The sequence below is a fragment of the Mustela lutreola genome, chromosome 6 (genome assembly GCF_030435805.1).
Source record: "Mustela lutreola isolate mMusLut2 chromosome 6, mMusLut2.pri, whole genome shotgun sequence".
Lineage (NCBI taxonomy): Eukaryota > Metazoa > Chordata > Mammalia > Carnivora > Mustelidae > Mustela > Mustela lutreola.
Genome location: NC_081295.1, coordinates 1,652,053 through 1,679,660, shown reverse-complemented (window position 1 = coordinate 1,679,660; position 27,608 = coordinate 1,652,053). Strand labels below are relative to the sequence as shown.

The 27,608-nt window shown below is 50.7% G+C and overlaps 1 protein-coding gene across 19 annotated transcripts in view; it reads left to right on the top strand.

Annotated features, from left to right (window-relative positions):
• Nucleotides 1-27,608, top strand: part of AFDN (afadin, adherens junction formation factor) — a 128,950-nt gene that overhangs the window by 85,322 nt on the left and 16,020 nt on the right. For all 19 annotated transcript variants that reach the window (XM_059176503.1, XM_059176499.1, XM_059176500.1 and 16 more), the window contains 9 exons: nucleotides 1,947-2,050; nucleotides 4,063-4,149; nucleotides 18,074-18,139; nucleotides 18,359-18,432; nucleotides 18,849-18,967; nucleotides 20,544-20,738; nucleotides 21,364-21,455; nucleotides 21,787-21,972; nucleotides 24,769-25,767. In XM_059176503.1, coding sequence (XP_059032486.1) covers nucleotides 1,947-2,050; nucleotides 4,063-4,149; nucleotides 18,074-18,139; nucleotides 18,359-18,432; nucleotides 18,849-18,967; nucleotides 20,544-20,738; nucleotides 21,364-21,455; nucleotides 21,787-21,972; nucleotides 24,769-25,767 — 1,922 coding nt within the window. The remainder of the gene's footprint in view (nucleotides 1-1,946; nucleotides 2,051-4,062; nucleotides 4,150-18,073; nucleotides 18,140-18,358; nucleotides 18,433-18,848; nucleotides 18,968-20,543; nucleotides 20,739-21,363; nucleotides 21,456-21,786; nucleotides 21,973-24,768; nucleotides 25,768-27,608) is intronic.

The following is a 27,608-nucleotide window of genomic DNA, read 5'->3' as shown; positions in this document are numbered from 1 at the left end:
CCTGTGCCTGCTGCTTCACTCACACGCTTGGGTTTACTTTCTGAAGTCCCGGTCAGGTAACCCTGTGTCTAGAAAATCTCAGCCTGCTCCCGACACTTAACGCCACTTTCCCCACAAGGGGTTTTATGTTCTCTTGGGACATTTTTGTGACAGCCCTTGAAACGCGTGTGTCCGCCTGTCTCTGGGGTTGAGCTGGAGTCCTGGGGGCCAGGCCCCCTGACCCTCAGCACCCAGCCCAGGGCTGCTGGACGGCGAGTGCTCAGCTCTTCACTAACCCTGTGAACAAGCGCACGGCGAGACGGATTTACTAGCATTTTCCAGATCTGTGTGTGTGGACTTGCGTACGCAGCTGTCGGTTCTGTGATGTGCGCCGCAGAGCCAGTACTTGCCAGGTCGGGAAAAGTGAGCTCTTGCCCAGGTGGTGAAGTCTCCTCCGTGACTTCCCCTGAGGCTCCCAAAGTGATTGATTTCAGAACATACGTGGTATTTCATCACGGGCTTGGCGTCCCTGCCTTGTTCTGTATGTGTCAGATGATAACACAGTCTGTTACAGAGGGGCCTTTACAAGACTTACAAAGAACTGGGTGTGTTCTTTTATGACATCAGTGTTTTTAATTCTTCACGCTCAAGTCTTTGAACCAAATAAGGGACTACTGTGTGCTCTCAATTTATGTTCCTTTTGTTTTGTCCTGTAACACAGTTGTGTGAGAGAAGGCTATAAAACCAGCACAGACTTACACCTGATCTGAGATGCATTCCTTCAGCTAAGAGCAAGAAATGTCTGTTTGATGTATGATCCAGCCTTGACATTTGAAAAAATTAAGAAAATAATAAAGATTGTTTATTTCAAAATTGTCATAATCACAGTTCCAAGTGGGGGAAAGAGAAGTTGTAGGTATATTTTAGTGAAAATAGGTTGAAATGGTGATTTTTTAAAAAAAGGACTATAAGTTTATATCTTTATTTTTACTGTGCTCTTTTGACATCTCCTTTTCCACTTACTGCAAAGAAACCTCATAAGTGCCCCCAAATAACGGGCAGACTTTCCTCACGGGTGGAATCCTAGAGTGGGAGAGAGTGCTGGGAGGCACCAGCCAGGGCTCTCCCCGGTCCCAGGGGACTAGCTGAGGCTGTGCGTGCTGGCAGGAGACGTCCGTGTGACATCGGGCACGCGCTAGGCTCCTCGGAACTGTTGAGCTGCCAGTAGTAGGAAGACCAGGCCGCTCTGGAGAAAACAGAAGAATGTGCAAGGCCCGTGTGAGACAGCTTTGTCCGGAAAGGTCCGGAGAAACACAGAGTAAGACCTGCCGAATGCAGAGGGACATATTTTGAATTGAAAAGTTTACTTTCATAAAGCTGTCATTTGTTGATGAGAATATCGTAAGTACTTCTCAAAACATTATAAAATGATTCTGAAACTTATTTGTAAGACATTTAAGTGACTGGTTAGGAAATGTGGACAGAGTTGTGTGAAGGGGCCCATCCTACAGGTCCGACACTGTTGTGCCTGAAACCCGCAGCGCCCAGGGTGCGACACTGGGCAGACGTGTGAGCTAGGTCACTAGCTGTTGGCTACTTGTTCGCAGCGGTCTCTGTCGAGAAAGGCCTTCCGGGTATTGTTGAGCACTTGGTCATCAGGGAAGGAGTTACAGTGCACGTCGGTGATTTCTCATAGAAACAGGGAGAAAAGCTCTTTGAAACAAACAGGAAGGGGCGACCAGTTTCACTTTTCAGCTTGGTGTTGAATTCCCTCAGACCAAAACAGTGATTTTAAATGTCTGAAAGTTCCATTTCCAAAGGCAGTTCGTGTCCATAGAGGAGGAAGAGGAAGGGTCGTCTGTCTGTAGGTGCTGAGCCATTGACCCTGGTGTTGCCGCCCTTCTTGGAGATTATGTGGCTGACTTGCCTTGCTTTTCAGTTTTATAATTTGCTTGTTTTCTCCTCAGGATTCTGCAGGTTAATTCCTCATGCACGCTCACCAGGCACCTGGACAATCTACTTTGAAGGTGCAGATTACGAGAGCCATCTTCTGCGTGAGAGCACGGAGCTGGCAAGTATCACGAGTGTGACGGGTGTGGCACACACCCACGTCTGTTCCTTACGGTGTGAAAATGTCATGTAAACTCGTTCTGTGATTATAGTGAGCATTGTTGTGATAAGAGTATTTTAAAATCATCTTTAAGTATTGATTTTATTTTTAAAAATCTGAAACTAGGATTTATATACATACATATTTTTTCCAGGCCATGTCTGTACGCTTTTGTCCGTAAACAGAAATATTTCTGCCCTCAGCTATACCAGCCTTAATGTTAATACATATTTTTTAAAAGATAATATGATAGCCTTACGAATTTTATTAGAAAATGTATTTCTTTGGTAGAACTATTTTCTCCTTATAGTTGGTTCTATCTTGTTTTAAATATGTGTCAAATCACTTGCTGGTAATTTTGTATCTTTTGGGAGCGTGGTCTGTCCTCTCTTTACTGGCTTCAGGCATTGCGTGAAGAGTTCTGCTTTGCCTCCTGCCGAGAGTTTTAAATAACAAAGACTGTGTCCCTGTGCCTAGCCTGGGACTGCCACATCTGATCCATAGAAACAAAGGAAAGTCTTCCTTTTTGAACTTCATTGTGGAGTTTCATTTAAATGTCTTTCACATTATCTGTCTTCCTGTAATTACCATTTTCATCTTTTTAAGCCACTTAAGCCTTCAAAGGAACAAACAGATGGGACTGTGCTTTGGTCCAAGTTCCTTGGGGTCAGGCTCAGTGTGTTGTGTTTGCATGTGGCCGTGTCTTCCCCTGCCCGCCAATGGGAATCGTCCAGTGTGCCTGGGCCAAGGGTTAGAGGTTCTGGGGTACAGACACAGGTAGCTTCTGACGCTCTAGAGACTTCCTTGTACACCCGAAAATACTGACCAGCAGCCTGTCAAAGCTGTTCACCTCTTATGTATCTAAATTCTAAGAAAATGTAGGTTGTGTCAGTTGGCGTAAGCTGGCAATACTTACCGCAAAATAAAGCACGCACTGTGTTTTGTATATCCAATTCCAAGTTATTCGTCGTGGCTGAATGGCCTGCTAGAGACTGGAGCGCGGCCTCCCATCTCCAGCGGCCGAGGGAGCGGTGGCCGCCCCGCCGCACGGGAGCCGGTCGCCCAGAGCCTCTGACCCGGGTACGGTGCCTCTCCGCGTGCTCTAGGCCTCCGGAGTTGTTTGCCACAGTCCGGCTGATAGCCGTTCCCGACTCCCAGGTTTAATAGGACAGCAAATACCTTCCTGGACGGGACCACGGGTTATTCATCTTCCTAGTGTGCTCAGAGATCCCTTGGGAGCGTTCAAGTCTTAATCTCAAAGAAAAACAAATTATTTTCCTTCCAGTGTTCTCTCACTGCCCTTGGTTCTGAATGAATAACCCCATGTCTATAACTACCATGTGTTGCCTGCCCCGTAGGGTGTATGCACTGGTGGTTTTCTTCTGTAATGTTGTTTCTTCTTTGGTTGAGGTGTGACATACGGATAACATGTAACTTAGCGGACAGCTCCGCGCTTGCTTAGGGTTCAGTTCAAGGACTGACCCCGTCCCTGAGCCCAAAGTACTTGGAGCAGTGCTGCCCGCATCTCGGGGTGGCCCAACGTCCCGTGAGCCCTGCGTTCTCCCAGGAGACTCATGTTAGATCATCTTTCTTACAGCTGACCTCCCCATGGGTGCTGTAAAATAAGTTTGCCTTTTTTCTTTAAAAAACATCTAGTAATTTATATTGAAAGGTAATATAGTAACATTTTAATTTCATTTTTATGATTGGGTTTTTCTAATCTGATAGTAATGGAAGTGTACTTTTGTTTTCTAAAATAAGTTCTTTCATGTTTAATAGTGTTCATGACTAGTGTCCTCACGGCTCTGGAGGCAAGAGGACTGATCCTTTGCCAGTCACGCCACGAGCCCTATCTATAATCCTTGTCTGGGCCGTTAACCACAGCGAATGTGATCGGTCCTGTCACTCGTGACTGAGTAACCTAGAAACACTTCATTTTAGCCATAAAATAAACGTTTGTTTCCGTCCTCCAGGCTCAGCCTCTGAGGAAAGAACCTGAAATCATCACTGTGACTCTGAAAAAGCAAAACGGGATGGGTCTCAGCATCGTCGCAGCGAAGGTGAGACGCGGTCGGCGGCATGAGCTGTCCCTCTTCACTCTGCACCTTGAGTCAGTCAGCCACGGGCCGGAGCTGAGCATGGGGAGCCCTTCGCTGCCTGTGGACGGAGCGTGCGTGTGGTTCTGCTTCTCGGGGTGGGGTCCGTGGAAGGGTCCACAGCGCTCAGGCAGCGCAGGGACGGCGTCCTGCTGTCCGGGGGAGCTGCAGACCGTGTGACCTTGACACCGAGTCACTGGCACTCCTGAGGAGCAGGTGGAGGCAAAACTTGATGAACCACAACAGGCACCAGAGAAGAGGGGTCCCTTAGTCCGAGACAGGAGTGAGGGCTCGCACGGGGTCAGAGCGAGGCCTCGGACAGCTCCTCGAGTGCTGCTGCACACGTGCGTCCCTGCACACTCATTACCCAGGCCACCTTCTGCGTCCCCGTCCAGGCATGCTCTTCCAGTGGGTGTGCGCGGGGCCAAGGAAGTCACCTCTGTCCCCTGGGCCACGTGTGGGTCCGCTATGTACCGGGTGCCACAGCCTCCCACGGGGAACACCCCAGCCAGCCTTAGAGTATGTGGTTGGGAGCCGCACTGATGGCGTGAAGCAGCGCTGCAGGCTGTGTCAGGGCCGTCGGAAACCCGCCTGGCTAAGGGAGAGTGGTGCTCGGGTGGTTCTGGAAACCCTGATTGACACGTGAGGGCTTTGCACTGCGTCTTGTAGACTCCACAGAGAAATGAAAGGGACGTGTTGGAATTGGCATTTCAGGAAGCCGCGTCTGGGAAGGGCATGGTATGTAGGATAACTAGAAGAACCTGGGACCCCGGTGGGGCTCCAGCTGGGAACCAGCTGGCCACGGGAGCCTGTGTCAGGTGTGGACAGAGCGACAGAGGTCACAGCAGTCTGGGTCTGAGGTGCCAGGTTACGTGGGGTCACCCAAGCTGGGCCAGACGGTAGGTCTAGAAGCTGTCAGCCCAGCTATGGCCCAGAATCCCTTACTCCTGATGAGGGTCATGCTTGTGGGCCATCGTTCCAGGCTGTTCTAATTTAATGGACCCACAACCCAAAACTTTCCAAGTTGTGAATAGGAAGGTATCAGACATGGACTATTTTCTATACTTACCAACTAATCAAATGCTCATTTTGGGGGGAAAAAAATACCAGGATGTTACATGCCACACTTTGACACAGGAAAACTTTAACCTGTACATTTCCTGTTACGTTTATACGTACGGATCCTCTTTCCCTGCTCATCTTGCTTGGGGTCTGAAGTACTGACCTGTGGGGTTGTCAGCACTTCGGTCTTCTCCATCTGTTTCTCTGCAGCCTGGAAAGCTGTGCTCGCTCTCAGTACAGAACCACCTGGTCTCTGAAAGGCAAAGTCCTATTTCCCTAAGCGCCTCTGATCCTTATCTGTAACCCCTGACGGCATCGTGCACACAGTGGGGCCCCACGCAGGCCCCTGCCCCCGCCTCCCCCTTGGGCCTCTGGCCTCTGTTCTCGCGGGGTGGCCAGGTGTCCATGGGCAGTTAGGACTGGGACATGGGCTGAAGTCCCAGTCACGCCTCCGTTCATGGTGCCCGTGGGGGAGAGGTAGAAGGGAGGGTGCCGGCCCCAGGCCTGCGTTCTCCCCCAGAAGTGGTTCCAGATGGCAGGCCGTGGGAGAGTCCTCTCACTGCCGGGAGGGGTCCCTGCACCCCTCCATGTGGAGGTCCTGGGGCCAGACCGCTGACTACAGCTCGTCTGCCTGGCCTTCACCCACTGCCATCACCTGGCCTTCGCCCACTGGTCGCGCAGCTGTGTTTCTGTCCTGGTGATGGGTCCCTGCACTTGCTCACCTCTCCTAGCCCTACCTGTGCTGACTGCCCCTCCCTCAGGGCTCCCACACGGTCTGTGTGCACCTGCCTTTGTGCAAGGAGGCATGGGAACGCAGTGTGCTCTCTCTAGTCAGTAGGAAGTACTTGGTCGTAGAAACAGACAGCACTCTGGGATCTTTGCTCTGACGGAAGTCTTTGTGACTTGTGCTAAGAGATCGTGTAGCATGGCGACCGACGGCCTCACGGAAACTGGGAACATGCAGGATTCAGCTTCCAGTTATAGGTAATTTAAAGAGGAGGTCTTCTGTTCCTTTCACTAGTACCAGAATAATAAACTCAACTTGAAACTAGTAGTTAATTGTCAGGCACTGTTTATTCCAAGAGAGACTACCAGGTGCCTGTTGTGTAAAGACGGAGTGTGATTTCCACTTTGTAACCTTAAAGTGTCTGCGTGTCTGTTGCTGGCATTTTCTAGACTGACACATTAAAAAAAAAGAAAAAAAGATGTCTAGGAAAAATAGGAGGAAAGTATCAGTGTCAGCATTTCTAATTGGGATATGGGATTTCAGAACTGGGGCTCCATGGGGAACAGGAAGAACACAGGACATTAGATAGAAATCCAAAGATCGCCTTTCTTCTTCCCAAAGCTGGAGCGGAGAACGTGGCTTCTGTGCCGCGTCTGCAGTAGCCTGGCTGCTACGTCGTCTCTGTAGGTGGTGGGGTCTCCTTGCCCTGTGGCTCGTGCCCCAGCTGCCAGCCGCAGGCCCCGCCGCAGAGCCAGAGAACCCAGGACCGAGAGCAACCGCTCAGTGTCTTCATCCCGGCTCGCCTCGTCCCCTAGCAGTCCCCGTGGGAGGGAGGCCGTGGGGGCCGCCCCTTCCTTTCCTGGACGGGGAAGGTGGCGTCCTCCCCAGCCTCCCAGGGATTCCCACACTCCTCTTGTTTTCTGGTTCGAAAACTTGCCACAGTGAAAGCATACATTGAGAACTAGAAAAAAAAGTAATAATACAAGTTCAAAAACTTGCCACAGTGAAAGCATACATTGAGAACTAGAAAAAAAAGTAATAATACAAGTTTTTTGAAGAAGAGATTCCAGATTTAATGCTAAGGTGCCGAATTCATCAGCTTTAATATTAGATAATAGACGTAATAAAACGAAGTATGCCCCTGGCTCTCGGGATAGTCCCCCCCCCCCCCAATGTCTTTATCAGCACACACGCCCTTGCTTACTTCAGGGGCGAAGCAGAAGTGACTATGAGCGAGTGCGTGACGTCAGAGGCCGCTGCTCCAGGGCATCTGCCGACCGAGCGCACGTCCATGGGGGCCTTCATGAGCAAGTGCCTCTTAAGCTGGAGCTTGTTGGGCATGCACGCATTAGTGGGCAGACCCTGGTGGGCAGAGAGTCTCAGACGAGGGGCTGCAGGCAAAGGCGCAGTCATTGTGGAGCCGTTGTGTTCTGTGCGGGAGCGTGGAATTGGGGGCCAGCCTTCCGGGGTGCCTCTGGGAGAGGGGAGGCGGGACCGCGTCTCATACAGCAGTCGGCGTGCTTTTCCTGCGGGGGCCCCGCTGGTGAGTGTCCTCTGCGGTGCGGGCCTTGCGGGCTCTGCTGCAGCTGGAGGGTGGCAGCCGGTGCGGGAGTGGGGCTGTGTCCCAGAGGAACTTAGAGTCCCTGAGATCTTGGCGGGCTTGTGCATTTTGGTATCGCTCAGAGAAGTAGCCATCGAAGGGGTTCAGTCAGATAAAGACCGGACAGGGTCAAAGTAAGGTTTCGAAAGTTGATTGTCAGTCCTTCAGAGAGCATGGGCTCGAGGGGCTCAGATGAGGGGCTGCAGGCAAAGGCGCAGCAGCGGCCCCCTGGAAGGTGACAGAGGCGTGGCCCCGAGAAGCAGCCACGGGGTGGGGCAGAGCACAGTTGCTGAGGTCGGGCATTCGGTTTTGTTGCTGTTGCGTGTTTGTGGAATGACTGCGGTCTGTGTGATGGATGAATTAGCTGTAGGGGGTGAGAGTGAAATAGCAGGACGCACCGTGCTCCTGTCCTCAGCGAGGAGCATGTGGATGCGGCGTGTCCTGAAAGCAGGGCAGGGGCGCGACGTCGGCAGTCAGAGTCAGATGTTCAGTTTTGCACGTACTACCTTTGCAAGCCAGGAAGCCAGTTTAGCTGGGGAGCGGGACATCATGCAGCAGTTGGATTGATGGGTATGGAACTCAGAAACTCAGAGCCAGAGACAGAATTTGGGTGTCCGCACACAGAGGGATGTTCTGGAGAACGTGACTCAGGCTGTGGTCTGTTTAGTGGACATTGTGCCCCTTGAAGACGTGAATAGGGCATTCATGTCTGCTCTTGAAATGACACGTGAATGTCATGGTTCCTGGCGGCTTCACGAAGTGTAACCTGTTATTCTCTAACTGATTTGTAGTATCTTCAGTGCTAGGAAAGGAACATTCAGCAGTGAAAATCGGAAGTCGCTTAATTATACGCGCTGCTAAACAGCACTGTAAGGCTGACACGTCGCATAGGTCCGCATCTGTTACAACAATTAGAAGAGATTGGTTTTCAGGATTTCAAGAATGTGTTTTAAGTGCCAGGCAGGCCAGCGCACGGCCAGGGGAGGGCTCAGCACGACGGGGAGTTGTCTCGTCCCTGTTGCCAGGGCTCGCTCGCGTGTGCTCCTGCTGGTCCTATGGCACGGGATCTGCGTGTGCACCTCGCAGCCTTGGAGCCCCGAGCAGATCACACCGGACAAGCACAAGGACAGGCGTGAAGCCGTGGGGAAGGTCTGACTTGGCACTCGCTGGCCGCACGGTGCCCGCTGTCATCGTGCTCCCTCCTTGGAGCTGCACGGTTGGCGCAGAAGAGCCTAGAGGCCCCAGTGACTGTTCCTGGTGTCTATGTGGTTTGTGTTTTCTTTAAGCTCTTGTGGTCTTCATATCTGGCCCAGCCTTTTTTTTTTTATTTTTTTCCTAATTAGTGTGTGGCTAGCTGCTTTGAGCCTGGACGATGTTTTGATGTTCAGCTTCCCGACGCTCCTTCCACAGTGCGGTTCGGTTTTATGAAATCCAGATGATTTGGAAGAGTATGTGTGTGCAGTTTACTTTTTTAAAATGTTGCTTTTGGGGAAGTTTAGTATGCTCCTTCTTACTCATCTGTGGGACAACACAATGCTTCTGTTTAATTTGGATTTTTAAAATACAAACAATTCCCTCTTTATTTTCCTAGCTCTTTTTAAAGTTTAATAAAGTACCAAGTGAAGGCAAGTCAGAGCTGACTGGTTACGTAAGAGTCTGAGCGCGGCGCTCACCGCAGTCCGTGCTGGGAGATGCTGCTCGGTGTCCCAATGTCCAGCTCGGAACTCTGCGGACCCATGTCCTCAGAGACCAGGCTCTGGCTGCTGTGGGACACCGAGGGAAGCAAGCAGTTTTCTTTTCCCTCAGTTGGAGAAGTTGCTGTAGTCCCGAGATCAGAATGTGGTTCTCTGTTGTCGGAAGAACAGGACCGGTGGTGAGTTTCATCAGGGTGCTGTTGTGTTGTGGGTGTCGGGCAGACTCGGAACTGCATTCCACGGCTGCTTCCATTAGAACTTGTTGAAACCTGCCAGTGATTAACTCACTCATGAAGCCGCCGCTTACTGTGGCTCGTAATTACACACCCCGGGTTTGTTGCTCTGTATTTCAGTGTTGCACATTTTTAAGGTTCATAAAAAGAAAATGTTCCTATATCCTTTTTGCACAGGAAAAAAGCCCATAAATGTCCTTGTGCTGATGATAACGTGGTGAGGATGGCTCACAGTGATGCTGGGTGCCTGTGGTCGAGCGGGTGGGGAGCTTCCCGCGGATGCATGGGGGGCTTTGACTGGCTTTGAAACCCATCTATGCTACAAGTGAGGCTAGAAATGACCATTTTAGAGATACATTAGGATATTTTACTATCTTTTTAAAAGATGAACAGTTGAATAATATCGTAAAGGTGTTTCAGTTTGCGCTTTTAGACTATACACTGACTTTAAGTCTTTAAATCTTAAGTAGTTTTAAACACACACACAAAAATTGCTGTGCCTTAAAAAGGAGAAGATGAAAACAATGTTTCATAACATACCACCTTCTCACTGTTTGAAGAGTAAATTCCTGACACGAACTACAGTTCAGTCCTTGGAAAAATTTGAGACCTTCATTCTCCCATTCTTTAACATCCTTGTGACCACACGGGAAAGAGCTAGTCAAAAAGATGAAGTCCGGAAATTTTAGGTCCTTTTAAAAATCAGTTTCAAAGTACCCAGTGTGACTGCAGAATTTCTTTCGTGGAAGTGCCAGAAATAATCTTCCGTGAAGTTGTATGAAATGACTAGTGCTATGCCTTCCGTGGTAGTTCCTGAGTTTGGAAATAATGCTTTATAGTTTTGTTTTAAGAGCAAACTAGTAACTTGTATAAAAATAAAAAATTATTGTTTTTTACATATTTTGTAATAATGGTCTAAGCACTGATTTCTTGCATTGATGAAAGTATTGAATTTTATTGTAGTATTAACGTAACAGAAACATTGAACGTTAATGCTTTAAAGCAGAACCATTTCACATCTAGGACTCGTGGTAAGAAATGATCTTTCTGTGGCTCGCTGCTGCACGCAGGGGATCAGCGTGGGACATCCCAGTCTGAAGAAGGTTTAGGCTGCCTCAGCCTAGCCCACTTGCTCTCAGCCAAGGCTGGGGAGTCCGCCCTCACCCCTGCACGGGGCATACCTGCGTTAGCAGTGGACGGGAGCCAGGAGCTCGCCTGCATTGGTCTCACCCCTTTCGTTCCCAGAGCACTCTGAGATCTCAGCAAAGCCCCGCGCCTTTGCCCTCATGCCGTGCACACACCCGCGGACCCCCTGCAGCGCATCTGAGGGACCCAACTTGGGAGTTCCCTATTTTGTTCCTTTTCTTCATCTTACAAAGAGGGAAAGGATAGAGAGGGTGAGTTTTGTGTTCTCTGCAAAGTGTAAGCGGTGGCAGGGCCTGGAGCCTGGCTCACCGAAACCAAGCGTAGGCTTGTTCACGGACCACACCTTTCCGGGAGCACCTGGCCCCTGCTCTCAGACTTGTTGAGGGCAGACTCTGTATCAGAAGTGACTTTTAAAACTGCTTGTTCCAGAATTAAGGTAATTCCTACCAAAAAGAGAGAGCTTTTCGGTGCTTTTAAAACCCTCGTCTGAGTTTTAATAGTTTGCGAATCAGAACTCCTCCTTGTCTGATGGGAAAAAAAGCTGCTTTCAGACCGTGAGGAAGGAGCACGTGGGCAGAGCCGTGTGTGAACATCCTGACCAGTTCTAAGTGCTGCTGGGCTCTCAGGTTCCCCCAGCCCACCATTGTTCTGGAACCTTCGGTGAAGAGTCCAGACGGGGTCTGCAGCCCTGGGAACAATAGGCTTGACTCTCTGCCGGCCTCTCTTCCTTCCTCCTAGGCTGCTTTTCTTTTTTTTTTTTCTTTTGGATTGTGTGTTAATGATGTTTTTATGCTGTTAGTCATATCATACTCCCCCACACACTCCGTTGGCCACTGAGCGTTTGAGGCGTAGGTTCCTCCTGACTGAGTTTCTGTGCCCGGGGTGAGAGGACCTAACCCTCCGTGTTCCCGAAGGTGCGCCAGCAGGAGCAGAGACCAGCTGTCCGAGGGCCGCCTTGTCCCATAGCCGGTCCACGTCTGACACGTAAGCAGCTCAGCCCCGGGCGCGTTCCATCCAGTTCTGGGGAACGTGTGGCTTGTAGCCACCGAGTTCTTACTTCTGCCTCCATCATCCTGTTTGGGAACCTTTTCTGTTAATGTGCTGCCCTTCTTCTGCCTTTTCACAGGGAAACCCCAGTCCACTTCTGCTAAACCTCCTCCGCCTCAGTAATCCCACTTCCCTCTCCAGGCCCGCTTCCTTTCCCTTTGAAAGAAGAGAGGAGCAGACTCCGGGTGCGCTTACGATTAAATACTAAAGGGGCGCCTGGGTGGCTCAGTGGGTTAAGCCTTTGGCTTGCCTTCAGCTCAGGTCACGGTGTCAGGGTCCTGGGATCGAGCCCCACATTGGGCTCTCTGCTCAGCGGGGAGCCTGCTTCCTCCTCTCTCTCTGCCTGCCTCTCTGCCTACTCGTGATCTCTGTCAAATAAATAAAATGTTTTAAAAAAAGAAGATTAAATACCAAGATCACGCATGTGGTGATCTCTGCCATTTCACTGTGATTGCTTTTCCAAGGACTGAGAATGTAGCTCTATGCCCTTTTTTGCACAGCCTGGCTGGACGTACTGGCCACCGCCCTGTCCTCTCCGGGAGTCTGATTGACATCAGAGCGCACAGACCGCAGACAGAGCAGCTGGGGCACCGACTGCCCTGTTTCTCTCCAAGTGTCTTCAGGAGGGAAAATGCGGCTTTGATACTTACAGCTGTGCTTCTCGTTAGCTTCACTGAATTCCACGGTCGTACTTAGTGTCGCTCGTGATTGCTGGTGCCTTCACGATCCCTAACCGCCCTCCAGGAGACCCTTTACGGAAGGAGTTTGAAGGGCACCTGGGTTTCCTCCTCCCCCTGCTGCTCTCCCTGCTTATGCTCTCACACACGCTCTCTTTCTCAGATCAATAAATCTTTAAAACATAAGAAAAATAAAAGGGAATTTGGTTTGTTAAATGGGGAATCGATAATTCTGGATGATTCTGAGTAACCTTTTAAATTTTATGAATAAAAGACTAAAAATACTGAAATATCTTCAAATACCAGCTTAGGTAGCTTTAAACAAGTATTCCTTAAAATTACTGAGCCTTGCCATTTTAATGATTAATGTTACTCTTCCATGGTTGGAAATCAGGGTGCATAATGTTATATATTGTGAAAATCTTGTTTTTACCTAGTTATCTGCTTAATTATAAATTTATTGCTAGTACCTGTGGTTACTAATAACATATAGCATGAAAAATCTGTAGTTTTAGAATAGTGTTGTCCAGTAGAATGTGTGAGCCACAAAGGTAATTTAAATGTTCTATTAGGTGCATAAAAAAAAAAAAAAACACTCTGAAATTAATTCTAATAATGTGTTTTATTTTACAGGGTATATTCAAAGTGTTATGATTCCAACGTGTAGTTGGAATGTAGGTCATTAATGAGATATTTAGATTCTTTTTTCCATACAAAGCTTAGATACATCTGGGTATATTGTGTACTTCATGCACATTCCGTTTGGACCGGCTGCATTTCTGCATTCCGAGTACTCAGTAGAGCCGCGTGCAGTCTGCGGCCACTGTACCAGACAGCACAGTCTGCTAGTGTCTGTTCATGCCATCCCACCGATGCTTGTCTAATGTTGATATAGCTCGTGTTTACATTCTTCTACTGATGTGTGTTACAGCGGCGTGTAGCGGCAAAAACTTCCTGAACCCTGTTTGCCTTTCTTAACTAGAAAAGGACTGGACTTGGGGCATCTGGGGGACTCAGTTGGTTAAACCACCTGCCTTCAGTTCAGGTCTTGATTCCAGGCTTCTGTGACCGAGACCCGTGTCGGGCTCCCTACTCCTCCCTCTCCTCTGCCCTACCCCCCCCCCCACCGTGTACTTTCTCACTCTCTCAAATAACTAAATAAAACTTTTGAAAAAAGAAAAAGAATGGACTTGCCATACAAGTTCAGTCTTTCTAGGCTAGGTTAGTGTGTGCATTATTATTCAGAAATAAGACAAGTGGTTTAATGCTTCTGAAATAATTTAGTTTATACCGTTTTTATCATAGTTTATAATATTACTTTTCTTCAGAAGAAGTGGGGCAGGTAGTGAGAGCTTCGTAATGCTGAGGAGTTACTGCGACCTGGCAGGTGGTGGGTTTGCCTCAGTGTGCCCGAGAGCTGGCCTGGTCCTGGCCCGGGTAGCACGAGCGGGGATGAAATAGCACCGCCCGCCCCGCCCCTCTGTCCAGCCTGCCAAGGTGGACGTTGCAAACCAGGAGAGTTGCGTCCAGATGAAGATGTCGGGTCTTCTTACAGCTGGTCAGAGATTGTGGTCTTGTGCATTGAAAGTAACTACCCGTGTTGGTTTTATGTACATACACATGTATATGTAAGTGTGTATGGTGAGAAATTCCTTAGATTTCTGGGGCACCTTGGGGGCTCAGTCGGTTAGGTATCTGCCTTCGGCTCAGGTCATGATCCCGGAGTTCTGGGATCGAGTTCTGCATCGGGCTCCCTGCTCAGCCGGGAGTGTGCTTCTCCCTCTGCCCCTCCCCCTGCTCATGTGTGCACACTTTCTTTCTCTCTCTCTGTCCAATAAAATCTTAAAAAAAATAAAGTCCTTAAACTTCTTTGATCTCTGATCCATCTGCAATTTTGTTTTTCTAAAATATTAAGCAGTGGAACTGGTCATTTCTCTGTAAAACAGTTGTACTTGTGATTTTTTTTTTATGTCCTGTTTGTAACCCGTGAGCCACACGTGAAGTATGGACAGGATTCGAGTAAGCAGAGATGGGAGGGTAGGGAGTTCTGGCGGAGCAGGTCTACTTTAGGGGCCGTGTCTATGGGAAGGTTAAAGGTTAGTGGAATGGGGATGTGTTTACAGAAATGTAAGAAGTAGGGGTGTTAAATCAAGACTTTTTCTAGGTACGGGGTGCAAGGTTGAGACAACATTAGTGAGATTCAAATGCTAACCACAGCTTGGATCCCTCTGTAGAATATTCTGGATCCGTTCTTCCCTTATGCATCACCCTCCCCCAACAGTATTTTTTTAATGTGTTTCAGCATGTACTGTCAGTGACTTAAAGTCCATCTTTATGACCAACCTTAAAAGGACCTTTTAGAAGCCTACTGGGCCTTTGCAGTTGAGGGCTATAATGATCACTGTCTTATCATTCCTCAGATGGAGATCTCCTTTTCTGAGTAGCAGACAGACTGATAAATTGAACTTGGAATTAAAGATGTGATTGTAGCTTAGAACTTAGATAAATTCCCATCATGCAGGAAAACAGCATTTCTTCAGTGCTGTGCCGTGCCCAGCGTCCTTCACCCAACAGCGAAGGCAGACAGCTTCTGGAAGCAGTCCCTGTGGTGCCACAGTCGGAAATGCTCAGGCTTCCTAGCTTCGAGTTCAGCTTGGAATGTTGCGGCGTTAGCAGCTCCGTCGGTGGTGGCCACGTCAGCTGCTTCCTGGCGCACGGGTTGAGTACTGATCTGTTCACTCATGGATGGGGTCTGGGCTGCCTCGCGGTGGGCTCAGGAGGAAGGCCTTAACCATGTGCCGGAGGCTGGAAGGCAGTGACCAGGAAGGCCGATGGGGAGAGCCGTCTGCACTAGTGGCAGCCGGTGACCCGGGGAAGCGTCCCGGGAGCACAGGTGAGGAGGAGCTTACATCTTGCCCGATGTCGGGAAGTCGTGTGGCTTGGCGGACGGTGGCAGGTGAGCCAGGAGTGAGCGACGGAAGCGTTTTGGCAGACCTGTGGCATCCGACGTTGCTGTAGAAAGTACAGCGTAAGCCAAAACGGGGACACGGAGGCAGCGTGGATTGGGGGCGCGCGAAGGAGGCTGTTCGTCAGGTGCGGTGTGTTGTGAGAGGGCGAGGATCTGCGCTCGGGCTCCAGGGCGCGGCGCCAGGCTCGGACCCTGGGGACCAGCGGGGCGGCTGCAAGGAGGGCTTGCCGGGACTGTTGGACGATTAGGCTGGACACTTGTGCCTGCATCTGAAGATGTGACGGGCATGGTGCTGTCCAGTGTGTGTATCACGTGATCAGTTTTACGTGAATATTTGAGCTTAGACTTTGTAAACCTCACGGCACACATAGGACCCCAAACGGCCTCTCTAAAGGTGCTACGGGCTTTCCGGTCACTTGCGCAGTATTTGTGGTTCCCAGGGGGTCCCCCAGGTGGAAGCTTGTATCCTTTGTCTGAGATGGAATGTGGAGCTGCTGGCTCCCTTCGGGGGCGGCTCCTGGTCTGAATGGGCGGCTGAAAGCAGAAGGGGGCTTGCAGCGAAGCTGCGGTGCGTGCCGCGTGGGGCACAGGCCCCTTCCCAGTGTGAGTAGTCGGCGGATGCCTGTCGAAGGAGTGAAATGGTTGCTTAGACAGCTGGGCTGTGGAATTAAGCAGTCGGTCACAGACTGCACAGAAGTACGGAGTATACTGGGGGACAAAATCATTTCATTGGATTGCCTGCGAGGGAATAGCCTGCTTTACAGAGCAGATGGCGTGGGGCTGGCTGGGAGTAATTTCCCAAGTGCACGTTAGGGCCCTCCATTCAGGGAGACCCAGGACCGGCCAGAGCAGAGTCAGGTTAAAGGGTTGGCTGTTGCTCTGTTGTGCTCTCTCTGAGTAACATGCTGCAGTCCAAAAAGCTGCCGTTTATTGAGTGCTGGTGTTTGTATTTTGTTTACCGTGAAATTTCAGATTTACAGAAAAGGACAAGCTTTGCCAACTGTCTCACTGCTTTTTGGGGTGTGTGTGTGTGTGTGTGTCAGGAGGACACAGCGGAGGTCTCCGCTTGCACGTGGCTACGTATTGTAGCGGACGTACTGGCTGACCTCTGAGGGGCGTGCATCTGTCTGTAGGCAGTCAGGAGTCTGGGGCGGGGCAGGGGGTGTGCAGAGTGGGGACAGGGGACAGACAGACACTGAGGAGCACATGGGGGTGAACATGGGAAAACCTAGGCCAGATGGGGGGAGAGCTGCAAAAGAGAAGACTGGGTTTTAGCTTGTGTAGCATCTTTATAAACGCATCGCAGGTAATGGAACCACATGAAATTTGAAACATACCGTTTCCCAAAATTGTTTTGTTACATTGAGACAGTCTCTGCCATTTTCGTAATGAGATACGTAATAGATGGCTTTAGGCGCCGAAAACAATGGCATGCTGTGCTCCGTGCTAGATTTCCCGAGCGGAGAGCGGGGACAGGCCTCAGCAGCGCTCCCCAGTCAGACTGTCGTCTCCGAACCGGCTGTCAGCGGAAGGCAGCAGTGAAGGCAGCACTGTGCATCCGCAGTGTCGTGGAACTTTGCTTCCATGAAGTCGTTTCTTGAACTCACTGTCTTTACAACTCTGGGACGCCTTCTGTATTTTTCCTTTTATGACACAGTACTTCATGACTATTGAAATTACCCTGAGCTACGAAATGTGTCCTCCTGTCCTCGGCTGTGGGACGTTGGCAGTGCTCCAAGGGGGATTTCGCGCATGCGATGGCTTCCTGTGGCCAGTCCAGTAAATTATTCCTACGGGTTTTTATGTTCTTGTTGGACTGTCCAGGCTGAGCGTTGGTGATTCTGTATGGGAGCGGCATGTAGTCCTTAAACCTGTTTGGCAGAAGCTTCTTGTCCTGACAAGCCGGCCGTGGGGCTCGGGGCTCCCAGCTCCGCGTTCGTCTGGAGTTCTGCCGCGCGAGCTCCACTGCCCCAATGCACAGCGTTTTCTTTTTTTTTTTTTTTTTTTTTTTTTAAAGATTTTATTTATTTATTTGACAGAGAGAAATTACAAGTACACTGAGAGGCAGGCAGAGAGAGGGAGAAGGAAGCAGGCTCCCTGCTGAGCAGAGAGCCCGATGCGGGACTCGATCCCAGGACCCTGAGATCATGACCCGAGCCGAAGGCAGCGGCCTAACCCACTGAGCCACCCAGGCACCCCTGCACAGCGTTTTCTGCACAGTCCTCTTACTTTACTTACCTAAGTGCCCCTCCCTGGATGCCACAAGAAGTTTTTTCTTGTTTTAAATTTTAAAATACAGCTTTGGAAATAAGGGGATATAGGCAAATACTGGAATGGGAAAAGACTCCAGTAAATTGCTTTTGTCTCCGAGTGGTGAAGAATGTAAGTCGTGAGGGTAGCTGTGGCTCGTTCGCACCCAGGGCCATCAGAGCTCATCTCGAATTTCCGTTAGGATGCCGGTCTTAGTCTCCTCGTCACCTGGTTTATTAGTAATCGATTTTTCAGGAGGACTTTCCTTGATTTAGAAACAAACTAGGTACGTTTCCTGTTCGTTCCTTTATATTTACCAAATAGAGTGTTAATTTTATTGGTACTGGTTTTCATGGAAAAGCAAGAAGCAGGCCTTTTTTTTACGATTATCTGTGTACTCTTTTATTTGTGTTGTATTTTACTGAGGTTTGTATTTTTTTACTGTGTGTCTTCAAGCACTGTGTCCTGCCTTGTTTTTGTTCAGGGCGCTGGTCAGGACAAACTCGGGATCTACGTCAAGTCTGTTGTAAAAGGAGGCGCTGCGGACGTGGTTAGTATCAGTTTTAAAGATGTAAGTCTTCCGTTGTCCTGTTCCACAAATGACCTGCGAGGCCCCGCTGATGCTTATCCTTAGAAAACACCATGTAGACTATGTAGACTGTTTGCTGAAACAACAAACGTGAGCTTCCTTACCGTTGACTTTCTTCTTCCTCCTCTTGCCCTTGTCTGTCCCCACTGCCCAAAACACGTGCCCTTCGGCGCTGCGCAGGATGGACGCCTGGCTGCGGGCGACCAGCTCCTCAGTGTGGATGGACGGAGTCTGGTAGGACTCTCTCAAGAAAGGTATCATCGTTTATGTACTTGTTTGCTTCAAGCTGAATATTAGCATGTTTAAGGATATTTCACATTTGGAATTAGAAGACAAAAGATGCTAAAAAGCTATGCCCTTACTCTTCACCTTTTTAAATGTAAAATAGTGTACAGGATACCGCATTTGTTAGCAGAGTATAAATATTTATTCAGTTTGGAGTGGTTTCTTTGAAGCTTAAAAAAAATACTCTTGGCACATGCTGGGAATGTCCGCGTGTCCTCTGACCGTTCTTAGTGTGGCAACAGGAGATGCGTGCTTAGTTACTCTTGAAAGGAAGGGAATGGGCAGTAGGTCGTTGGTCTGAAGGTCAGAACTGTTCCTCAGAATAGCCGTCGGTGGTCACAGGCTGCATTTCATTTTCTTACGTTTGTGCTTCTCTTCTTCCTAGGGCGGCAGAACTCATGACAAGAACAAGTTCTGTGGTGACGTTAGAAGTAGCAAAGCAGGGAGCAATTTATCACGGCCTGGCCACCTTGCTCAATCAGCCGTCCCCAATGATGCAGAGAAGTAAGAGCTCGTGGCGGGGAGCCGCACATCGTCTCTTGCTTACTGCTGCCAGGAACAGCGGGCTGGTCTGGACCACTTAGCGCGTCCCATGGATTTTAGCATCCTGACCTCCTCTCTGTAGCCACCGGATCTCGGGGGGTTGGGTGCTGTTGCTTTCAGCATTCCAGCAAGGGTGCAAGCCCTCCAGCGAGATGACCAGGATAAGTAGCCAAGAGCAGCATCTGGTGTCTGGCCCTGTGGTGGTTCCCCAGGTTCCTGCCCCCAGAAGCCCCCGTGGGACCAGCCGGCTGCTTGGTCGTAGGCAGCAGGGGATGCGAGTGTACGTGAAATCTGCAGAGAACAAGCAGGATTCTCCACTGAAACAGCTGTAGGACTGCATATGAACAGTTACTTCAGCCCTGCGTGTGTAGGATGTGATTGTCTTATTGTACATAGGTCGCTTTAAATTAAAATCTCAGTTATTGAGATGAGATCATCTCTTGGAAGCATGATTTTGTTGCTACATCAGAATAAAACCAAAAGAAATTTAGGGCTTTTTTTAGAAAGGATTAGTTCAGAAATCACAGGGAAAAACCCATTAGGATTCACGTTATCTTTTAAACCGTTATATACCTTGCATTTACTTTGCTAACTTTGTGTACAGCTGCTAAGTCTGGCCTTGATGGAGCTCCCTTCTCCGTCAGTCAGTATTCTGGGAGCTTCCTCCAAGTCCAGGACCTGAAGTCAACCTAATGATAACATGACTGCTACCACAGCCTCTGAGAACCTGGGCCTGCTGTGTGCCAGAATAAACAGAGCGTAGCTCAACCCAACCGTGTGTTGTGTAGACCTCGACCCAGCATTTCTCTCACTTTTTTCATGACGCTTCCACATTGGTGGGCTAATGGCACAGCTTATGGTCATTTCCAAGAAGGAAATGACCTTTCCCCAGAGGAAAGCTGTTAGAACAGAGAACACACCCAGGCTGCCACACGGGCACGTGAAAGCCAAAAGTGGACGTGGACAGTCACACCACCAGCTACTAAAAGAATTAGTGTGTTTTAGAAAGTGAGGGAAGTATATTTATCTTCCACTTTGAAAAGTTACTTTAGAAGTTGTCTTGTGACTTAACAGGTGGAGTTTATAAGAAGACAGGGTTAGAAAGAGCACCTTTTCCCATCAGTGCCAGTTAAATGTTGCTTTGAAGATTGTCTAGAAAAAGATTTTACTCTTAGATTTTAAAAAAAATTACCTTATTTCTCCCACTAAAAATATGGTCTTATGAAATTTTAAATATTTGTAGGTTTGATCTGTCTTTAAAGACTAAATAGGGGGGCAGCTGAGTGGTTCAGTGGTTTAGAGCCTCTGCCTTCCACTCAGGTCATGATCTCCGGGTCCTGGGATCGAGCCCCGCATCGGGCTCTCTGCTCAGGGGGAGCCTGCTTCCTCCTCTCTCTGCCTGCCTCTCTGCCTACTTGGGATCTCTCTCTGTCAAATGAATAAATAAAATATTTTAAAAAAATAAAAAAGACTAAATAGGGTGTTTAAAATAAAATCTCACGCAAATGAGGAGAACCTGAATACACTTTGATTTCAGTTTCAGACCGTCGTGGCTCAGGTAAACCCCGACCAAAGAGTGAAGGTTTCGAGCTCTATAATAATTCAGCCCCAAACGGATCTCCTGAGAGCCCTCAGCTGCCTTGGGCAGAGTACAGTGAACCTAAGAAACTGCCGGGTGACGACAGACTGATGAAGAATCGGGCCGATCACCGATCCAGCCCCAACGTGGCAAGTAAGAAGGGTCCCTTTCCTGTCCCTCCCTGGCCTGGACGTGCACAGTTCCCGTCGGTGCTAGGGAGACACCGTGTGGTTGCTTAGTTCCCAGGGTGGTGGGAGTCCCTGCGGGCACTAGCTGATGGAGATGTGCTCTCGATGAGAGAGATGGAAAGCTGTCTTCTCCCGGCAGAAAGTAAAAACTAGGTTAGAACACTTTGATTCAATGCATGCTCTAGACGCGTTGTTGATACGGTCTCTGGCGGGAGTGGGCAGACCGCCAGCAGGTCCCCTAGTGGTGGTTCTACTGTTCAAGGGTTGTTAGCAAGAAGAATCAGTAGAAGGATATGCAACATGTACAAGGTTTGCAAAGCCTAAGGTGGTCTGTCCTGTTGCCAGAAATGTCTGCCAGCCCCTGGTCTGCAGATGACACTTGATAACTCGGGGCTCTGATGACGCCAGTGAGGGGAGAGGGTGTGGTGAGCCCTGATCTCCCACGTGGCTACTGTTTGTGGGGTGCTGACTCCTCGCTGGCAGACGGAAGATGCAGGGCGCGTGGTCACGACCCTCAGGGAGCTCTGTCACGTGACATAGCTTTTTTTTATCTAATGTTAAATTTTCTTTCCCCCGACCCTTTCTAACAGATCAGCCTCCGAGCCCCGGAGGGAAGAGCGCGTACACCCCCGGAGCAACAGCCAAGATCACATCTGTCTCCACCGGGAACCTCTGCACCGAGGTGTGAGAGCGAAGCGAGCATCTTCCCTATGGCAAATGCCCAGGCCTCCCGCAGGGTCCCTGACCTGTCTCCTCCCACATGCACGCCACACATCAACAGTGTTTAGAATTCCAGAGGCCTTCTTCACTTTTAACACAATAAGGAAATTAGCTTTAAATGAAGGAATCAGGGGAAGATGTTTTAATTATTCTCAGTATAGGATCAAACGCTTTAAATTTTTAACACAGTTTTAAATGTATCTACTATATTTTAAAACAGATCATTGGAAATTAAATTAGTTTATGTGCAAATTGCCAGGAGCTCACATTTCTTTCTTCTTCCCGGTTTCCAGGAGCAGAGCCCCCCACCGAGACCGGAGGCCTACCCCATCCCCACGCAGACGTACAGCCGGGAGTACTTCACCTTCCCTGCCTCCAGATCCCAGGACCGGGTGGCGGCACCTCAGAACCAGTGGCCAAGTTACGAGGAGAAGCCGCGCACGCACACGGACAGCAGCCATTCCAGTGTCGCGGTTCAGGTTAGAGAGAAGGGCTCTGTGAACAGTCACAGCCCTCAGCGATAAACCCATGTGACGGTAAAATCTGAATGATGTCGCAGAGACAGGTGACACCCTCTGTCGGAGATTACCGAGTCTGATAGTCTTCTTTCCCGGGTCCTGGTTACTGAGAAAGAGGGGATAGGCAGGGAAACGAGATGTGAGGAGGGATGCTGTATTCCCCGGATGCTTGATCAGTGAAGGGTTTGTAACAGTACTCCTGCGTTACAGTCTGGGAGGCAGGATTTGGATTCGAGGAGGGAGAAACGAGTGATGTGCATTTTTCTTTGTTTGTACAGAAGCTGTCCGGGCACTGGGACGCAGGCGTGACTGTGATCCCTGCCCACGGAACTAACCATGTGGCTGGGAAATGAGGCTGATAAAGTCAGGATGTGTAGTGAGTCCTGCTGGGGATCTGAGTCCCCACTGGTGGCAGAGCTACCTTCGATCTGTGTGACCGGCACCTGGGCTCCCACATTACCTCACAGCGCTGAACAGAAGAGCTTTTCAGACCAAGGGACAAGGCACAGAGACGTGCCACTGAGCAGGAACCAAGCTCGGGGCAGGGGGCAGTGGCCGATCTTTGCTGCCCGGAACCACACAGCAAGGGCTTGAAGCGATAAGCTGAGGAATTTGGGTTCTATCCAAGTTAGTAGAGAAGGGAATGTCCATCTGAATCGTTGAGCTGGGAACATTGTCAGATGTGCTTTTCTGTTTGGAAAGATGACGTTGGGTTGTGAAAGACTAGAAGAAATCACATGCGGGCATAGAGATTTAACAGGTATGGGTTGTGGATGGTGAATTCTGGGTGTGGTGCTTTCATTGGGGTGGCTGGAGGAGCGCAGGGTTGAAAGCGCGGCCGAGCTGAGCCGAGAAGGCCAGGACGACAGAGGAGGGCTCCCAGTCGGGGGGTGGGGAGCCCAGGTAGTGGTGAGGAGGAGCCACATGCAGGGCAAGAAGTGATGCCGTCTTGTCCACGGGGCCAGCCTGCCGCTTTCCTAGGGAGGCCTAATGACCCCACGGGCCCAGTCTGTCTGGGACCATTGGGTGCTCCACCAGCCACTGGAGTTAGCGGAGAAGAGGTTTTCCTCCAGATGTCTCTTTCACAGTGGAGTACTCATGTGGCCTGCCTCCTCTGGCGTCTTCTGTTAGCCCGTAGAAAGCTGTCCCTACCCTGTGTCAAGGTCATCTACGCATTTGCTCCTGTTTTGTGGGAGTATCGTTCTTAGGCCTCCATGTTCATAGTGTATATCTGCTGCTGGCTTCTGCCTCATTTCGGGGGTCGGTGAGCTCGAAGAGGAAGTCGGAACACAAAGAGGTCCGTGTGGCGACAAGTCAGTTCTGTGGATCTTGCCATGACTGAGCCTCAGTGTAGGACTTCAGCAGGGGTACATGGGAGACAGCAGCAAGGGCCCCCGGGCCGCGGGTCTGCAGGGAGAGCAGAGCCTGACCCTGCAGGCTCGGTGCCACGGCGGACAGGAGGAGCCGGTGGAAGGTCTGAGGCAGGACCTTTGATATCGTCCACTTGAAAAGTGTGTGTCCGACAGCTAGCAGGAAATCGAATGACACCATCGACGTGAGCAGCATCGGTTGAACGTCTTGTGTCCATTTTCGTGCCCACGTGTTTCAGTACAGTGCTGCGAATGTATGTTCTCTTCCTGGTAGTGCTGTGTTCTCTGTGGGCGACGGGACTGTAAGAGTACAGTGTGTGCTAAGACGTACTGAATACGGGGTGATCGGCTCTTGATGCTTCCATCCAGCTTCCGGTCAGCAGTCGGCTGTTCGTCATCGCGGTCTGGGAGAAGTCAGAAGTGGTGTGTGGATTTTTGACCCCCAGGGTTCAGTGCCCCCAACCCCTGCCTCTTTTGAGGGTCTAGATACTGCTTGGTGAGCAAGAAACTGTTTCTATGGGCACCGTACAGATAGAGCAAAATGTGGGCAGTAAGTGTTCCATTCTTCTATCAGGCTACTGTGTTTTCAAGTGATACTTCCTTTTTTTGTTGTTGGTTTATTTTATAAGGAAAGGAAACAGCTTATTTTCCACATTTGCACTTTTCATTTCTACACATTAATAGGACAGGAAAGAAATGTTTGACATCAGAGTGAATCATTTCTATCAATTTAAACGACTTTTATACGTGCCGTTGTGCAGAGACTAGGCCTCTGGAAGACTGTTCGTCTTGTTCTCTTCCACACATACACACTGCGTTTTGTACCGTTGTGAGATGGGAACAGAGACACCCGGATGCCCAGCTCGTCCTGGTGTGTGCCCAGCTCTGTCAGAGTCCCCAGAGTCAGTCATCTGCTGGTGGAGCCATGGCTGACGCGTTTAAGATTCGATCGGGACTCCATCTCAGAATTGCACTACACTAAACACACTTACCCTCTCAGTGTCCTTCGCGGGAAGAGCTGCAGTGCTGGTGTGTGCAGGGACCCACGCAAGAGTGGGGAAGACCAGGCTCGTCCGTGGAGCAGCTGACTGTCTGCCGCGTGTGTGCACGCGCCGCGCCCGTGATGCAGACGGGAAGCCCAGCTCTCCCGTATTTGTGACAGATAAAGAAATTCCCTGGAAAAGCCCTGACTCCCCCCCCCCCCCAACATGGTGCCCCGACTTCGTGCATCCCATAGAACCACAGAGCTGATAGTCTCAGCCTCTGTTCCGCACTCCCCTGACGATTTCCCTAAAATGTTTTCTCCCTGAAGACAAAATATTAATGCACTTTTAGTAATTTTTTTCTAAGCAGCTGAAATAGAACAGTTTCCTTTTTTTTTTCCCAGCGTGTTACCCGTTCCCAAGAGGAACTTCGGGAGGACAAAGCTTACCAGCTAGAGCGGCGTCGAATCGAGGCGGCCTTGGACCGCAAGTCCGATAGCGACATGTGGATCCATCAGAGCCCCTCCGTGGGCTCCAGCACGTCCAGCCAGGAGCATCTGGACCACTCATCCAAGTCAGGCACCCCCGCGTCCACTCTGACCAAAAGCGGCCCTGGGCGCTGGAAGACGCCAGCCACCGTGCAGCCCATGCCGGTGGCCGTGTCCCAGCCTGTCCAAACAGACCTGCCCCCGCCGCCCCCGCCGCCTCCCACGCACTATGCCGGGGACTTGGACGGAATCCCCGTGGACTTGCCTCTCCCTCCGCCTCCCACCGGCCAGACGGGACCCGCAGCTGCTCAGGCGGCGGCTGCAGAGCGCAGGAAGCGGGAGGAGCACCAGCGCTGGTATGAGAAGGAGAAGGCCCGGCTGGAAGAGGAGCGGGACAGGAAGCGCAGGGAGCAGGAGCGGAAGCTGGGCCAGATGCGCTCCCAGTCCCTGAACCCAGCCCCATTTTCTCCGGGGACCGTCCCCCACGTGAAGCCGGAAAAGCCCTCCACGCTCCAGAGGCCCCAAGAGACCGTCATTCGGGAGCTACAACCCCAGCAGCAGCCCCGCACGATCGAGCGCAGAGACCTGCAGTACGTCACGGTCAGCAAGGAGGAGCTGTCGTCGGGAGACAGCCTGTCCCCGGACCCGTGGAAGCGGGATGCCAGGGAGAAGCTGGAGAAGCAGCAGCAGATGCACATCGTGGACATGCTGAGCCGCGAGATCCAGGAGCTGCAGAGCAGGCCCGAGCGCAGCGCGGAGGAGAGCGACCGCCTGCGGAAGCTCATGCTGGAGTGGCAGTTCCAGAAGAGGCTGCAGGAGTCCAAACAGAAGGACGAGGAGGACGAGGACGAGGAGGACGACGACGTGGACACCACGCTGATCATGCAGCGCCTCGAGGCTGAGCGGAGAGCGAGGGTAAAGGGGACGGGTGCTGTGGGCGCGCGTGCCCGGGGCCGCGCTTTTGGGGGCGGCCGTGCCGGGCTCCTGGGGAGTCCCCCAGGGCCCCGGCCTGTCGTGTGGTGCCACACCCGCTGCTGCTAGCCGGCGTCCCGGAGGGCGAGCCAGGGTGAGAGGTGCAGACGTTGAAGAGTCAACCCCGTCCACACGGAGCTTGGCTCCTCAGGTAGCTTCTCGTTAACGCTTCAGTTGAGAAGACAAGTTGATGATCACTAGTTTGTTAGTAACCAGTAATAATCCTCATCAGGGGTTGGCAAAACCTTTCCTTAAGTGGCCAGAGAGTGAGAGTCTGAGGCCAGGTGGGCCGTACAGACTGTCTTCACGGTGCAGCCCGGTCCAGCAGTGGAGACGCGGGAGATGGTGCCCGTGCCGCAAGGGGGCTGTGCTCCTCGGAGCCGCCCAGGCGGCCAGCTGGCAGTTTCCTGCGCTCACCCCTGGTCTCGATTATCAGCCCTGAACGGCGGTGACAAAGAGCTCTGCTGAGAACCGCAGTACCAGACAGTGACTCCACGGGGCGCTGGTTCTCAGGAAGCAGGTTCCTCCGAGACCACGCTCCTCTGCTTCAGCGGCAGGATAGAGGCACTGAGAGTTCGGGGCTTATCGAGGGTGTTTCCCCTCGATAAAAGTGACTTGTTCTTCCGAATCAAATAACAGAAGTGAAATTCGTGTTAGTAGAACACAATAGATCCCTTAAGGTGCCAAATTTGAGAGTCTTTGTTAGCCTGTCCAGAGAACTGTTGACCAGCACTTAAGTGACCGGTCACGTCCATGGGTTTGTTTACAGCCCGGTGTCCTGGGAAGGACAGCCTGGAGCGCGATTTCTGGGTCTGGTTTCTAGCAGCAGTGTGGATTTGGGACGGTCCACTCGAGGTCTGAGCAGACACCTGTTCAGTCCGACGTTTCTGTCTTGCCACGTCAGGACGCAGCCTAATCTTAGATAATTGTTCATACGTAAAGTCCCAGTCTGATCCCTTTTCGAGTTTGCCCTGTAGATTATTTTCCTGAAACTTGTCACACACGTCTTCTTACACACATACTCTCAGCAGCAGGTATGTGGAACTCGGTCCCAAATTCAGCAGGAACACTGCGGTGTCTCAGAAGCCCAGATCTTAACTGTGACATGATTTTATGGGTTTATCTGAGTCACCAGTAATAAACATTCTAAAAATTTGAAAGAGCAACTGACGGGTGACTAATGGGTCACTTAACAGTGTCCAAATTCTTTGCAGAGTCTCCACTCTAGGGTCAGGACCCCGGCCTCCCCTGTGCACATGGTGGCTGAGTGCTCGGTGCAGGGTCCTCTGCTTCCTGTGCTGCTGGTGGCGGGAGGTGGTCGCAGGAGCCTTGTGCGCTCCCAGCCTCAGGTCTCACCACCCCGCCCCCGCCAACAGGAGAGCGTGTTGGCTGCGGTCCACGCTGCGTGTGAAGCCAGTGTCTCTGGTGAACCAGCAGACATCATTCACCTTCACCTTGGTCACCCTGGCCCCTAGTGAAGAGTCAGCACCTGCTCTGTGGCATTTCCACACTCACTCTCCACAGCGAGTTCTCACTAACGGTCCGCCAGGCTTCCCAGACGGCTCAACACTGACTGTTCCAGAGCCTGTTCATATGAACTATGACATTTGGAAAGTTTTGTACGATGATTTCGTTAAAAGTATCTGTGTATTTATCACTAATCCTGTTTAAGATTACTCTCTTAGTCTCCCAAGTAAGAGAGCTCAGGGAGATTGTGCTTTTAAAGTTTCTTCTACTTAGAAGAACAAATAATGAAACTCAAGTGTGTAGTACATGTGTGGACA